Here is a 17,149-nt window from a genome sequence, read left to right on the forward strand (position 1 = left end):
ATTTGTAAATCTACAACTGTACTTCATGGTGTTTCACTAAGAAACAATTTTTTTTAAAAATTTTCTTTGTTTTGATTTGGGGCTACACGTACCAATGCTCTGGAGTAACTCCTGGCTCAGCACTGAGGAATTATTCCTGGCAGTTCTCAGGGGTATACATGGGATGCCGGGGATGGAACTCAGGTCAGTCACATGCAAGGCAATCACCCTACCCACTGTACTCTAGCTCCAACTCTCAAGACTTTAGATTTTAATGGTCAGACAGATTATACAACAATTATACCTGCTTCATTTAAAATGTTTAAAAGAGAATTACAATTTTAAAAATATCTTCATGGAATAGAAAACTATAGTGACCTAACATTTATAATACAACCAACCAGAACATTTATGAAAGACAGTTAATAATAACCCCTAGAAAAATGGAACACTTTATGCATCATCAACAGTATTATAAATCACAATGCTTCAATTTTTTAAAAATGGAGGAAAAAAGAAAATATAAAAAATGGGAGGAGATAAAAGACACTTCCATGAATAAGACACGCAGAGCATCAATAGGCATGCCCCAAAAAGTGTTCCATTGTCACTTGTTATTTCACTGCAAGTCAAAATGACAAGATATCATCTTATGCCAGTGAGAATTTTATATATCAAAAAGACTGCAACCAATCAGGTTCCAGTTGGCAGATAGGTCGTGAAAAAGAAACTCTCATTCACTGCTAGAAATGTTATCTGGCTCAGTCTATATGGAAGAGTATTGAGATTGCTCAATAAAGTAAGAAGAGACCTTTCATGTGATCCAACAATTCCACTTCTTCATATCTTTGACAAACATAAAATCATTATTTTGAAGATATAGACACACATCTATTTAGATTGAATAATAGCCAAGATATAAAAACAACCCCAAATTCTAATGACAGATAAATAGACAAAGAAGGTGATACACGGGGCTGGAGAGATAGCACAGTGGGTAGGGCATTTGCCTTGCACATTCCCGACCCGGGTTCGATTCCTAGTATCCCATATGGTCCCTTGAGCACCGCCAGGAGTAATTCCTGAGTGCACGAGCCAGGAGTAACCCCTGTGCACTGCCGGGTGTGACTCAAAAAAAAAAAAAAGAAGTTGATATACACACACAGAGGGACAACTGAATACCATGCAGCTGCAAGCAAAGATGAAATCTTATGATTCACTGCAACATGGAACTGGAAGGTATGCTAAGCAAAATAAGTCAACAAAATAGCAGATAATCTCCTGTATATGTAGTATAAGAAAAAACAAGAGAATAATAAGCAGTATTAGCACTAGCACTGTCCTCCTGTTGTTCGTTGATTTGCTCGAGCAGGCCCAGTAACGTCTCCATTTGTGAAACTTGTTACTGTGTTTGGCATATTGAATACGTCACGGGGAGCTTGCCAGGCTTTGCCATGCAGGCGAGATACTCTCAGTAGCTTGCTGGACTCTCCAAGAGGGGTGAAGGAATCAAACCCGGCTCGAACTCGAGCCAGCCGAGTGGGGTTCAATTCCTTCACCCCTCTCAGAGAGCCTGACAAGCTACCGAGAGTAAGCTACCCATTAATCAGTAACAAGTTTCACAATGGAGATGCTACTGGGCCCACTTAATCAAAATAAGCAGTATTAAATTATAAAAAATTCTTGGCCCTGGATTATAAAACTAAAAGTGTACCAAGTAAAGCGGGAGTGTATAAGGATGAGTGATAAAGTAGTCTAGAAGTAACAGGGACATTGGCAAAGGTCTTAGGCACTTTAGTGACCTTCCTCACCTGAGTACCATTTATAGATCAAAACTATGAATGTTAGCACTATTGTAAACATGCATCCTAAACTATAATTAAATAATAAAAGAAAAAGAAAGTTACAAAATATGTTAATAGGGCCCAAGAGATAGGACAGCATGTAGAGCCTTTGCCTTGCATGAAGTCAACCCAGGTTTGATCTCTCACATTCCATATGGTCCTCTAAGCACCATCAGGAGTAATTCCTGAGTTCAGAGCCGGGAGTAACCCCTGAGTACCACTGGGTATGGCCCAAAAACAAAAACAAGAACTATGTTAATAGATCTAATAGCTATTTAGATGCAGAAGAAATATAATAAAGAATTGGAAAAGTTGGACAGAAAAAAAGCAAAAATTAAATGGTAGAAATAGTATGTTAAAAGTATAAATGCTTAATACAGTAATCAGAGTTGCAGAAAGAGAAGACTGGGAAAATGTAGAATAAGCAGAGACAATGAAGAAATAATGGCTCAGAATTTTCTAAAAATTTAAGTAACCAAAGTAGTTTTAAACAGAATAAATAAATCTCTACTTAGACACATCCCAGAAATCTTAAAGAAAACCAAGTGAAAAGAAAACATTTTTTAATAGTTTAAAATAGCTTAAAATTACTGCTAACCTATAATTCTGTGACCAACACAAATGACCATATGAGAACTGGGACAAGATATCAGACAAAAATAGAGCCTATCTTTTCTCAATTAGTGGTAGATTCCCACTTATTGAAAATCTGAAAGCTGTGTTTGGAGAGAAATATTCCCAGATACAAATTATAATCTATATGATGGGACAGAGAGCAGAAACAATAAATGCAAACCACTGGTAGCATTGAAACAACAATCTTAAGCAATTATGCTATGAAAGTATTGACTACTGGGCAGAGAATGAGAGACGTCAAGGAAAGTATCCCAATGGGTGATAGAACCTAGTGCAGCTACAGACAAATTGTTGATGAGTATGAAATGAGATGGAGCTGAAGTATGGGGTCATTAATTATGCCACTGAAGACCTTGGAGGCTACATCAGTTCTCTATCCAAGTGCAAGGAGAAAGCAAAGTGGGGTTAAAAACAGGAAGATAATTTTAAGCAATTGATCTTGCTTAAAAACATCATCTTAAAACAACATCTTAAAAACAACATCATACAATTGATATTGTATATGAATATAATCTGAAATAGGGCAAGAATAGATACAGAAGGTTTCCTGTTTATTTGTTCTGATGAGTGCAATTGAGATGGTAATAAATTATAATGAGGATGAAATGGAGGGGTATAGATGATATAAGAGTTTCTTAGAAGGTTAAATAGGCTTTGAGACACACTGGGAGGGAGCAGAAGGGGGAACTGCGAAGGATTCACTGTCTTCTGCTCAGCACTACTAAACAGATATGGAGCTAATCATTTTGTTGTTGTTGTATTGTTTTGGGGCCCCACCTGGCAGTGCTCAAGGTTATCTCCTGGATGTGAGCAAAAGAGATCACTTTTGGTGGAACTTGGGAGATGACATGTGGTACCAGGGATGGTACCACATGCAGGGCAAGTGCCCCTACTCTGGTCCCTGTGGCTAATTATTTAAAAGAGTCTGGATTAAGGACAGGTCATGGAAGTGGGAACCAACTTGGGAGATGATGTTTTATACTTAGTTTGTAGTATGTGCATTAAGACAGCCATAAAGGTGTCAATGAACTAGTATGGAACTAAGAACCTGAGCTAAAGATATAATGCCACAAGTCAATGTCATATAAAGACTATCTAAAGCCATATATCAAAGAGTTATGAGAGGTGGACTTAGGGGGGAACCTTGGGGAATCTAATATGCTACTGTTAAAATATTCAGACTCAGAGGCCTAATGAGGAGTGCTGGATCTACCATAAGCAGCAGTTTGGCTCTCTTAGACCTCCTTAGCTCTTCATTAAGATGGTTGGGAGGTGATGTGAGGATTAAGTGAGATGCACAAAAAGTCCCTGTCAAGACAGTTTTTTCTCACAAGAACATGTCAGCTTGCTTGACAAAAAGAACTGGAAAAGAAAAGCTGGTAAAGGGGAGAATGAAGGAAAAAATGGAGAAAGCAGGGGGAAGAGGATAAGAGTAAATGGGATACAGCTGCAACTCAGTCCAAAAGATAAGGGCTGACACACGACCTCAAGTCCATTGACCTCCGAGGATGCATATCAGCAGAAAAGACAGAGATGAAAATTGGTGTGATTGAGAGAATGTGTAGACAAAACAACTCAGAGAGAGACAAACAAAAAGGAGAAGAAAGAGATGTTACTATTTGGTTAGGGAAGGGGGGCCCTAGAAATGTTTCTTAGGAGAAAAGCTTACCAACTTCCTGCAGACTGAGGCAGAATGAACTGACTCAGAAGGTTCGAAGTTGTTTCCAACAGTGCCACGTGGAAGCCCAATGAGTTAACATCTTCAAGAAATGGTGGTTATAATTCACAGAAAGACGTAGACAGAGCAAAGAGGCAAAGGGCGGGAGTTAGGAAGAGTTGGCTGGTATTAATGAGTTTCTGAGAGAGACTTTACTGTAAAAATCAACCTTGCTCTGGTATATTGGAAAATGGAATGTTTAATAATATCGAAAGTGTTTAGTAAAAAATGACTGAAACTTTTGTGTTTCTAGCTATTATCTATATTCACCTGGCAGGGTGCAGGAAATTCTATTCAGAGTAGGTCCCAGGGTCAGGGATACGATTCTTGGGTTCAATCCCTGTTCTAACATCCCCACCCCCTACTACTGCAGGTGGAGGCCCTACAACATTTTTTTTTAATTTTTAAGTAATATTGGATTTTTTAAATTGAATCACTGTAAGATACAGTTACAAAGCTTTCATGTTTGAGTTTCAGTCATACAATGATCAAATACCCATCCCTCCACCAGTGCACATTTTCCACCATCAATGTCCCCCGTATCCGCCCCTACCCCCATCTCAGCCCTCCCCCTGCCTCTATGGCAGACAATTTCCCCAATACTCTCTCTACTTTTGGTAATTATGGTTTATTAGAATTTTCCCACCATCATTCAAGCCTGCCTGCCAGTGGCAGATGCTAGATAATTTCTTTTCTTTTTTTTCTTTCTTTTTTTTTTCAATAAATCACCGTGAGGTATAGTTATAGGCTTACAAACTTTTGTGCTTACATTTCAGTAATACGATGATCAAGTGCCCATCCCTCCACCAGTGCCCATTCTCCACCACCAATGATCCCAAAATCCCTCCCACCGCCTCCATCCCACCTCCCCCACCTCAACCCGCCTCTGTGGCAGAGCATTCCCTTTTGCTCTCTCTCTCTCTCCCTCTGGATCCTACCACAAATTTTTAAGTGTACTCTAGGGCAGGGAATGTGCCTCAAGGGATAGAGCACGTGTGTTGCATGTATGAATCTCTGGGTGGCTCCCTGGGTACCCCATGATCCCTTAGCAGAGCAACTGTGGAAGAAAAATGTGAATTCCAGCTTCAGGCATGAATCCAAACCCCTGATTAAAATGTTTACAAATCAAATCCTACAACATTGATGGGATTGGAGATACACAGGAAGGAGAAGTATTAAATATCTGCATGTGAAGGCCATGAAAATTTCATACATAAGTTTCAAAGAATAGTGGAAGGAAAGATAAGGGAAGAAAGGAGAAAGATAGTAAAGGATGGAGTAGATGCAAGCATAGGGAGAAATTGTAAAGTGACAAACACACAAACACTAACCACAGTATCTCTCTGTGAAGATAAACAAGGGATCTTCATTTTCTTTACAATGAAGAAAGCTGGAGTTTCTAGCTGAAAGTTAAATCTCTTTGCATGGCTAGAGTTCTTAAATCTTCTGTCTTGTATATTCTCTTTGCTCAGGCCCATTTTAGAGCAGCATTTCTCAAATGGGTACCACATGACCCACTCTGGGATCCCAGGACATGGCAAGGAGGCAACAAGTGAAATTGCATAAAGGGGCTGGGAACACCACATCACAGGACTACGAGGGCAATCAGTAGGACAGGAGCACACAGGCAGAAAGAAAGGCCAGAAGGTGGCCATGGTCAGATAAATGTAGAGAAACTGTTTCAAAGAAAAATAATCAATCTCTTCATCTCCATGCAACCCCAGGCTTTCAGAGCTTGCAAATGCCAGGCTTAATTGCTAAAATTCTTAATTTCCTTATGACATGCAAATCTCTGGAAATTCATTCCTTATTGCTTTTAAGGCTAATCATTTATTGCTTTTTAAATTTTACCTGTAAAGACCTCAAGGGGCTGGAACAATAGCACAGCAGGTAAGGCATCTGCCTTGCACACAGCCGACCCAGGTTCAATTCCCAGCATCCCACATGGTCCCCCAAGCACTGCCAGAAGTAATTCCTGAATGCATGAGCCAGAAGTAACCCCTGTGCAATGCCGGGTGTGACCCAAAAAGCAAAAAAAAAAAAAAAAAGACATCAAATCATAACATAATACTAAAAAAACAAAAAGAAGAATGTGTCCTTACACTAACCACCAACACATTTTCAAAAAATTTCACATAATAAAATATTAAGAAATACAAGCACTGCCCAATCTAAGAGTATCTAAATTACTTAACATTACAAGTCAGATTCTATTTATATGACAGATAATAGATAACTTTTAAATGCATCTATACTGTATTTATTGATATAATGTTCACATCATTATCATGTTCAGATTAGATCATGTTTCCTTTTAGAATCAAATCCCAGGATTTTGTATCAAAAACTGCAGAACACAACAATATATATCTAGCATCAACCCTGTTTTTAATGAGGTTGTTTCATTGTTATTTAGGGTTGTTTTCAGGGTGGTGATTATGAAAATTAAAACAGTTCTAGATTCAAATATGAAGGGCTTTTTTCGTTCTTGCTTTTGTTTGTTGGGGTTGGGGTTAGGACCATGCCTGGTAGTGCTCAGGGCTTAGTCCTGGCTTTGTGCTCAGGGATCACTCCTGGCAGTGCTCAGGGGACCCTCTGGGATCCCAGGGACTCAACCCTGGTCAGCTGCATGCAAGACAAGCAAGCACCTTAACCCCTTTTCTATCCTTCCAGTCTCCTAAAACTCTGGGTTTTTTTCTTTGGGGGCGGGGGGTGTCACACCTGGCTATGTACAGGGATTACTCCTGGCTCATGCACTATCGCACTATAGCACTGTCCTCCCGTTGTTCATCCATTTACTCAAGCAGACACCAGTAACATCTCCATTGTGAGACTTGTTACTGTTTTTGGCATATTGAATACATCATGGGTAGCTTGCTAGGCTTTGCTCTGTGGACGGGATACTCTCAGTAGCTTGCTGGGCTCTCCGAGATGGGTGGAGGAATCTCAGGAATTACTCCTGGCAGTGCTCGGGGGATCATATGAGATGCTGGGAATCGAACCCGGATCGGGCCACATGCAAGGTAAATGCCCTACATGCTGTGCTATTGCTCCAGCCCCAAACTCTGGTTTTTAAGTCAGATTGTTATCATGCTTCAGACAATGTGATAATCATAGACCTCATAGACTTAACCCCAGCATGTTGATCCCTGCATTATATACATACCTGTATCTAGGCTATCTACTCTTTCCTGCAATCACATGCCATTTAGGGGAAAATGACTTATTTTACAAATGCATTTTACAGACTCCCTGCCTCCAGAAGCTTTTCTATTACTTACACTTTTTATCAGTCCTTCTTCTCCCATGAAGGAATATATTCAGTGGTGAGTAACAAGAAACTGTCTTTAAATATCTGGTTAAAGCCTCAGGAATCTGGACTACTTTACTGAATTATCAGGTGATCCCAGGTTCTTTTAGGAGCTCACTTTATCATCCACCCAGGTGAATATCACCAAATAACTTACACTTCATGCTATCATCCTTAGCATGTGAATTTTCATTCCCAGGCCGTAAGCCTCACTGTTGCAAGGTGACTGCTCTAAAACCAGACCTCGCGTACACTGTACTTAAATGTAGGAATCGGGGCCAGAGCAATAATACAGCAGGTGGGGCATTTGCCTTGAATGCAGGAGACCTGGATTCAATCCTTGGCATCCTATATGGTTCCCCTGAGCACCATCAGGAGTAATTCCTGAGCCAGTAGTAACCCCTGAACACTTCCAGGTGTGACCCCCTTTAAAAAAAGTATGAATAAGCAAAGGATATTCTCTCCCAAGTTCTCTATCTTTCAATGAGAGAAGAAACATTTCCAGTAGTCTTGAGATCACATGCCTACTCGCTGCAAAGAAATATTTTCTTTTAAGTTTGTAGTGAAATCTCAATTCCTCTTCTGTTAGAATTAAGCTACATGATGTCCTTTGATTCTAACTCCAAAAATCTCTTTTGCACCATTTAATTCTCTTCACATCATGCTCTGCCAGCACACATCTACACGTCAGCTAAGTATCCTAACAACTATTACAGCAGTACCCAGTGGAGTAACTGTCCCCTTCATCACCAACTCTTTAAAGCCTCAGTGATGATTTGAATGCATGTCTTAACATGCCCCTCCCTCCAAAATAGAGCCGAAAGAATAACCAGAATGTCCTGAAAGGTCAGACCCACCTTCCCACTTCATCTCCTGGAGAACAGCCTTCTCTTTCACTCAGAGCACACTAGTCTTCCCTTTGCTTCTCAGCAATCCTAAGCTCCTTTCTACTTCAAGATTCCTGCATGTTATTTCCTCTATCAGAAATGCTTGCCCACTCTCCCCATTCCCTACTGTCTTCTGCTTAATTTCTCCTTACTATTTATGTCTCCATTGAAACAGCATACTACATCCAAAATGCAATCATAAAGTGCAAGTTTTCATTCAATGGAACTGGACCTATATTTAAAGTTGATGAATATAAGGCTCTCGGAGAGCCTGGCAAGCTACCAAGAGTATCTCACCCACACGGCAAAGCCTGGCAAGCTCCCCGTGACGGATTCGATATGCCAAACACAGTAACAACCAAGTCTCACAATGGAGACGTTACTGGGCCCACTCGAGCAAATCAATGAACAACGGGAGGACCGTGACCGTGAATATAAGGCCGGTAAAATAATACAGCAAATAAGGTGCATGCCTTGCACATGACTGACGCTGGTTCGATCTCCAGCACTGTACACAGTACCCAAGCCCTCCTGGGAGTGATTCTTGAACAAAGACTGATGTTTGTTTGTTTTTTAAGTTCAGCAGTTCGATATTCATTGACAAAGAAATACTGGTTTTGTTAACCAGTATTAACAAAATACGCCAGGTGAAGCCCCATCTGGCAGTACTAATTTTCTTCTCCTCCCTGTCTTCAGTCTTTTTTTAATTAATTTTTTATTACTTTTTTAAATTAATTTATCGAATCATCGTGAAATAGTTATAAGCTTTCATGTTTGGGTTACAATCACACAATGATCAAACACCCATCCCTCCACCAGTGCACATTCCCCGCCACCAATATCCCCGGTATAAGCCCCTTTTCCCACCTTCCCTCTGCCTCCATGGCAGATATGATTCCCCATAATACTTTTGGGCAGTATGCTTTGCAATACAGACCTGAGAGGTTATCATGTTTGGTCCTTTATCTACTTTCATAAAGGCCCTGTCTTCAGTCTTAATCCATTTGATCTACAATGTAGCTCTACAATTTCCTAGTGGCACTCATATCTCTGATAAGACCCTTGCTCCTTGATCCAATGTCATCAAAATGGGTTGCACCAGGGTAACTTGTCCCCTCCTTCCCTTGTCCCCTCTTTCCCTCAGAGGTGGTGTCCACCTGTTGTTCAGTGTCATTATTGAAAGTTCATGCCCTAAAATGAACTCCAATAAATATATGAAATAAATAAATAAATAAAATCCAATATATTCCACATATTCCATACATTCCAATAAATATATGAAAGTGTTTCTTTTTGTTTTTGTTTTGGGGTGGTATCTGATTGTGCTCAGGACTTCCTCCTGATTCTGCACTCAGGCTGGTTCAGGAGACCATATGGGAACCATGGCAGCTTGGAACAGTGAACACCCTACCAGCTATACTATCACTCCAGCCCCCACTTTCAAACACACTTCTGTAGCACTGGAGCACTGCCATAGCACTGTCTTCCTGTTGTTCATTGATTTGCTCGAGCGGGCACCAGTAACATCTCCATTGTGAGACTGTGTTTGGCATATCGAATATGTCAGGGGGAGCTTTCCAGGCTCTGCTGTGCGGGTGGGATACTCTCGGTAGCTTGCCGGGCTCTCAGAGAGGGACGGAGGAATCAAACCCAGGTTGACCTCATGCTAGGCCCTCCCTGCTGTGCTATCACTCCAATCTGTATATATTTAAAAATTCATATATAAAATATTCCATGCACTATAATACTACACTTGATCTTAGCCAAAAGGCCAAGAAGCGATAGCATGATAATAGGAGGAGCGATAGCACAGCAGTAGGGCGTTTGCCTTGCATGAAGCCAGCCTGGCCAAGCTGGGTTCGATTCCTCCGCCCTCTCAGAGAGCCCGGCAAGCTACCTAGAGTATCTCGCCTGCACGGCAAAGCCTGGCAAGCTACCCAAGATGTATTCAATATGCCAAACACAGTAACAAGTCTCATGATGGAGACGTTACTGGACCCACTCGAGCAAATCGATGAATAATGGGACCGGGACCACACTATAATATGCTATCATCTTTCTATAGTTAATTCAATATTGTAAAATATTTGAGATGGGTACTATGTTTTTCACGATATATTTCAGAGTTTTCAAAACAAAGATTTTCCTGGGGCAGGACAGGTACCACAGAAGGCAGAGCTCTTGCCTTTACTGGTCAACTCAGGTTCAATCCCCAGCACACTTAAGGTCCACCAAACCCTGCCAGGGCAATGGTTCAGTGCAGAACTAAGTAAGTCCTGAGAACCACCAGGTGTGACCTCAAAACCAAAACAAAGATGTTCAGACACCCACTGATCCACACCTATGCATTCAGAAACACTATACTTATACATGGAGGTTAAGGAAGAGCACAATACTTCTTGGGGAAAGAAAAACAATCCTGGGAAATGGAAGCCGACTGCATCTGTTGTCACTGGTGAAAACGTCCTGTGTCCACTAATCACAAAACCCCATATATGACAAGAAGCAAAGTACTCCTGAACCCTGAGACACGATAATGGCCCACTTTCTGCTCAGGGCTGGACATACAGTCTCTGGGTGGAAGGGCTGGCCATGACTCACCGCCTGAGGCTTGTCCAGGGCTCAGGGCTGGCAGGCAGCTGCAGTCTAAACTGGGGGAAGAGGGTGGTAACACTTTGGGACCTACCTGAATTCATCCACACCAAATCCGACTCTGGGACTGGGGAGACAGTGCAGAATTAAGGCACCTGGTCCAGAGCAACCTATCAGGGCATCGCATATGGTCCCTCAAGCACCGCCAGGGGTCACTCATGAGCATAGAGCCAGGACTAGCCCCAGAGCCCCTCTGGGTTTGGTGGCCCCTCCCCAGATTCCCTCAAATTCAGCTTCTCTGCCCCCCACCCAGCAACCAAGGGCAACCATTTAACCCTGAGTTGCCAGGACTTCCCTTTCCAGTCAAGTGGAGCTAATAATAGAACTTACCTCCAAGTGTGGCCAATATCCAGAAAACTCTTGGAATAGCGCCTCCTAGGGTTGCCGTACAGAGGGCGTGAGCTAATCCCAGAAAGCTCTTGGAAAAATAGCGCCTGCTTGGCACGGCGAGTTCGTGACTATCACAGCCACTTAACTAGAGGCGCCCGAACCGCTGCAGATTTTGCCTTGCTAAGAAACAGATGAGCTACTATAAAACTTGTCATCCCGGAGCTCAGTGGTTATGGTTAGGGACCGGGCGTGGAAAGGGGGTAAAAAAGAAATGGGAGAGTGGGCAGAGGGAGAGCTGCAACCGTATGCAACCATCGGAGTCCACTTACAGCCTCCGCCTGCAACATTTGACCCCCGAGCGCACCTACGGCGTCGGTTGCCAGGTCCCTTCCATGCTACTCGGAGGCTTCTGGCCGGCGAGCGGCGCGCACAATCCTTCTCCAATCAGACACGCCAGTGCTGGCGCCGTGTAGTCGACCTGGTCCAATCTCGTCCCCTGGTGGGCGGGAACCTGAAGTTGCCTACCTGCACCTGTGGCCTCTGGTGCCGCCTCCTGGGTGTCCCCACCCCCACACCCCCAACCCCCTCTGGTGCCTCCGGATTTAGAATCTATTGGCGAGTTACCAGCAGGTGGTAAGATGCCTTTGGCAGCTCGGAGGACGGACTCTTAGGAAGGTTCAGTGCACCGGAGTGGGCAGCCCAGGTCCCTTCTCCCAGCGGCTCCCGTGAGACAGTCGCTAGGACGCGGGACGCTCCTGCAAAGGAAAGGCTACTGCTGAGCCTTAGGACCCGACTGGCATTCACCTGGGGCAGTGAGCTTGGTACCCACTCACCGCCGAGTCCTGCTGCCGAGCCAACAGAACTGCACGCTGACGCCACCGCCGCGGCGCACACAAGTTGGGGGTGATCGCGGAGAACAGCTGCGGCTCGCCTTAGCTGGACCTCGGGGATTCCGGCTAGCAAGCCTTCCAGAAAGAACGCCCACCCCCACCCAGGACGCTACCGTTTCGCCGAGAGGGAACCCCTCCGAGCTTCCTGCAGCCGGCAGTGCGCGGCGCCTAGAGGTTCTGAGAAGCCGGAGCAGGTGAGCTTGTCGGGGTAGTTCTGCGCCCTCGGACACCGGGCCTGGCGCCGGGCATCACTCTGCGGCGCCCCCCATAGTCCCCTGATCCTTCCCAAAGACCCGAAAATTTACGAGTCTAAAGTGACCAGTGTGTATTTGCATAATTTGCCTATTTCCCTTGCGCGATTCCTACAAAGCCCTTCCCTGCACTCTAAATTGTTGACAGTGGAGAAGAAGGTGTTGGGTCGAGCCCCCCACTCCCCACCAATGTCTTGATAGTGCTTCCCCTAAGAAAGTGGAGAGTAGGCGGGAGGAGACGCAGGATGTTGGCGAGCCCCACCACAAACAGCTGGAGAGTGAGCGTGCGTTTTGTAAGAACTTTGGGTTTGGGTTCCCTCCCTCAGCTATTGTTTTCGAGTTGGAGCCGGAGCGTGCCCTCCGGGCGTCCTGGAGTGGAGCTGGTGCAACGGTTTCCTGGCTCTGCCGTGGCTGCCGCGCCGCCTCCAGCAAACGTTCCGATTTTCGGTCCCTGAGGTTCCAGGAAGAGAACCTCAACAATAAACATCGCCGAAATTTTGCTGGCGCGCGCGGGCGAATTCCCAGTGCGCCGAGCGCGTGGGATGAGCTGGAGTTGAGCGGAAACGTGGAAGAGAGCAGCTGCGGAGGGCAAATCTAGCGCCTTGGTGGTGTGGGTGACGGATAAGCCAGCACCCACAGCTAGACCAAGGAGTCCCGCCTCTGATATCAGCATCCTTAGTAGTAACGAAGAGCCTTTGCGCTCCGCCAAAGCTTGTTTTTTGAAAGCTCAGAGGACGCAGATGAGCTTAGAAATTCAGGTTGCGCTCTCTTTCGTTTGGAGGAGGGTATTGCGCAAGAGAAAGCGCAGCCTTGAATTTGCAGCAAAAACTCACGAGTTCCCTAGTGCAAAGAAGCCGGTGCCTGTTCAGACCAAAGGAAGGGAAGAGGGCACTGAGGGCGTTTACCGCCCGGCGTCATCCCAACCCGTCGGTCCGCGCGGGCTCAAAGAGATGCATGGATTGATCTGTGGGGACTAAAGCGTAAGGTGGAGGCCTTCAAGGAACGCTAAGTCTGAACGTGCTTCTCTGAAAGTTAGCAGAAGCTGGGGGAAGGGGGAGAGGGTGGAGAGCAGCATCTAAAGGAAACAAAGCAAAATGCCATGAGCTTGTCTCATGCTCCTAGTGGTATGCCAGTCCCCAACCCGGGGAAGGGGGGTTCCATGGGAAAGAATCCTGGAACTGCAGTGTATGGGGATAAAACTTTAGCAAGGACGTTTCTAAAGCCTTGATGGAGGTGTCCTGTGTACTATGCACCGTTCACCTGGAACAGGCGCCCGGCTGGCGGGTGCGCATCTACTTGAAGGGTCACACTTTGGCCGTGGGTCCAAAGTCAGGCAGATTGACAGCACAGGCAATTTCCCCCTCGTGTGCGGGAAGGCCAGATGTCCGGGAACTTCCCTCGGGATGCCCGTGGCGCTGCGCCCTACGGGCAAGACTGAGTTCATTGAGTGGCACGAGAGGCCAGCGGGTGGCGCCGGGGAGACCCTAGTACGTTCGTGCCGTGGGAGCGCGGCAGTGCCACCTGGGGGCTGGGTAGCACGAGGCTTCAGCTCCGGGGCGCTTGGAGAGGATCGACGGGGACACATTGGGATGGTTTGGCGGGTAGGGTAAGGAGGGGAACTTGACTTCGATGCACCCAGTAATCAGGTTTGGGGCTTTCTTTCTTCCCAGCAGAGTGCGCAGCAGGGTCTCCGGCTCAGTAGCCGGCAGGCGCGGAGCCTGCGAAGGGGCGGCCCTGGGCCCAAGGCGCCGACCATGGCAGACAGCGGCGGGTCGGGCCCCTGGTGGAAATCGCTAACGAACAGCGGCAGGAAGAAAACCAAAGAAATCCCCGCAGGGGCTCAGCCGCCTGCCCAGCCGCCCCCCGCGGAGACCCCGCCGCCCGCGCCGCCCAGCCCCGACTGGACTAGCGACTCGAGGGAGAACCAGCACCCCAATCTCCCCGGCGGCGCCGGCGATGCCCAAAAGCCAGACAAGTGGGGCGGGGAGAAAGCCGGCAACAGCCGCCGCAATTTAAAGATTTCGCGCTCCGGGCGTTTTAAGGAGAAGAGGAAAGTGCGCGCCACGCTGCTCCCCGAGGGAGTCCGGTCCCCCGAGGAGGCGGGCTGCCCCGGGGACCCCTACGAAGACAAGCAGTAACCCCAGCGCTGCAGGATCGTCTCTCCCGGATCCTTCTCCCCAACCCCTTCCCTTGTTATAAACCCTTCCCCTCCACCCCCACCCCAGGGAAGGGGTGCCTCACCCCACCAAATTCAGAATATTCGCGTGGGAGGCTGTCTCCACGGTTTTATTTCCCTGGAAATCGAAGTGTCGGATGAGTTTCCAATATTTCATGGCCCAAGTACGGACCCAAGTACGGACGATTTGTGTTGAGTAAGAGCTTGATGACTGGCCCCAGAGGAAGCTGGAGGCGTTGTTTTTCAAGAGTTGTTTTGTGGCTTTCAAGGACTGTGTCACCTGGGGCCGCCGGGAAGGTACTTTGCTAAGAGCTCAGCTGGAACCTCATGGAAGGAGGAGGGAGGGCTCGGATTCTGGATCTGCAATTGGAGAGCAAACCAATTGGGGCTGTTTGTAATGCCTAAGAAATGCACTTTAGAAATACTTGGGTAGGCTGATACCTTAAGGCAAGGGCTGGGAGATGGCAGACGCATTCTTAAGCGCAACTAAGTTTAGGCAAGATTGCTATTAATATTGAACTACAAAACTGTTCAGCCCTTTTTAAGTGTGGACTATTAAAATTGTTGCACTGTTAAACTTCAGATGACTTTTGCACTTTTTTTCTTTGCCCATCATCATACTTACAAGCAGACATGTAAAGATCTAAGGTGAAGTGTTAATCGTTTGCCATGTAACAGTTACTCCTTAGATAGTTGTAGGGAGACCATTTCTAGAAACCGGCAACACCCAGACAGAAGCCAATGAACTGATACCCCTATCTGCTAACCAAATTAAAAGAGAGGGAAAGGGACTAATACCTAACTCCTAAATTCTTTACACTTTAGTGCATCTTTATAGTGTCTGACATAATGCTAATAACCATTTATTTCCGTATCCATTGTTAACCTAACAAGCCATTGTCTGGAAATACTAACCCACACTGATCTTTCATTTGTGCAAAATTGGATTTTCCCCCACCCCTTGCTTACTCCAAGCCTTGCTTTTTAAAGACTGAAGTCTTCACTTACCTAAGTAATAAAAAACCTTTCTCTACCAGCCTGAAGATTATCAACGAAAAATCTACCTGTTTGCTTTTGTTATGACTTCAAGTAAAAGAGTAAATGAATACCACCTGCTTTCCATGAGTTACAAGTGAGTTACTGTGGTTGTAAGAGCCCCTGGGATTTTTCCTCATGGCAATTCCATTCATTTATAAACATCAGAAATGCAGAGAAGGAAATTGTGGTGATCAAAATATATATATTGTTTGATAGTTAAAACAACTTGATTGGATCTTTTAAGTATGTTAGAAAGAGGCACTTTCTTGAATTAGTAATTTATACAACAGCAAAATGTTGATATTTTAAAGACACTTAAGAAACTGGATGAAATGACGAAGATTGGTTTAAATTTGTGGGTTAAGCTTGGGTAGCAGCAGGATCATAGTTTACCTTTTTGATACATGAGTTTCCACACCAAAGAACTTGCTGCGAAGAAAAGTGTTTACATGGTGATTTTGAACATACTATGTTAACAGAGAAGGTATGTGAAGTGTTGTATTTTATCACAAAAAGACTTTTGTTGTGTGTTTAGAACTGGGAAAAACATCAGCAAAGTTTCATCAGAATTCATTTCTGAAAGAGGGAGTCTTTTCATCAGTTTTAAATGAGCCTTCATTCACGGGCTGGCAAAGAAAGTCCTGCACGTGTCAAATAATCATCAGGAGGAATTGCTGTTCCACTCTGTAGAAAGTAAGCAAAATTAGCATGAAATGGCTATCCAAAATGTTTTTCTCCTAGGAAACAGATTAGAACCATACCCATTTATAAAATGAAACCTGCAGTGACATAATTACAAAATCTTATCCTGATTCTTTTGTCCAATTTAAAGGTTTTAATGAACTTTTTGTTTTTAAAAATGTGTAGCTTTACACATCTGGCATTTCCCCAGGTTTTCTGCTTAGTTTTGAAGCTCTTCCAATTCTATAATTGCTGTAGCTAATCAATAGCAGACATATAGCAATGACATTTGTTAACATTGAGTCTTTGCCCCATGGTTTTTAAAGAATTTAAAACTGCTAATGGCAGTTGTGACAGTGAATGCCATTCACATTCAACAGTGGAGGTTTGTAATTACATAGTTTTAAAGCAGCCCTAATTATACAGAGGAATGCACTGATTTAATCCCAACTTGGTGAAACAGAAACCAGGGAAATTGGTGGGATAAAAAGATCATGAGTACGATGAGATAATTTGACAGTGTCTTATTGGGACTTACACACTTTACAGATGATTGTATTCCCTTAACATGTATAGAGATTAAGCGTTTGAAAAAAACTAAAGATAACAGTTTAAAAGGGGGAAATGCTGAGTGAATTAGACTTGATTAGATGAGACTTGCTTTTCTTCGCTTACAAACAAAATTATACTCACAAGTTTGGAAGCTATTAGAGAAATTTATGGAAAAAAGGTGGGGGAAATATCATGGCATGTTTGCT

At 44.5% G+C, this 17,149-nt stretch overlaps 1 protein-coding gene and 1 pseudogene across 1 annotated transcript; one reads left to right on the forward strand and one right to left on the reverse strand.

Moving 5' to 3' along the window:
* Positions 1-10,003: 10,003 nt before the first annotated feature.
* LOC130027927 (uncharacterized) lies at positions 10,004-10,156 on the reverse strand (annotated as a pseudogene).
* Positions 10,157-14,240: 4,084 nt separating this feature from the next.
* PRR15 (proline rich 15) lies at positions 14,241-15,206 on the forward strand. Its single transcript, XM_056117943.1, has one exon. It carries the CDS (start codon positions 14,251-14,253, stop codon positions 14,632-14,634), a length of 384 nt encoding a protein of 127 aa, XP_055973918.1. The 5' UTR covers positions 14,241-14,250; the 3' UTR covers positions 14,635-15,206.
* Positions 15,207-17,149: the final 1,943 nt, after the last annotated feature.

Source organism: Sorex fumeus, unplaced genomic scaffold (genome assembly GCF_029834395.1).
Source record: "Sorex fumeus unplaced genomic scaffold, SorFum_2.1 ptg000037l, whole genome shotgun sequence".
In the NCBI taxonomy this organism is placed as follows: Eukaryota; Metazoa; Chordata; class Mammalia; order Eulipotyphla; family Soricidae; genus Sorex; species Sorex fumeus.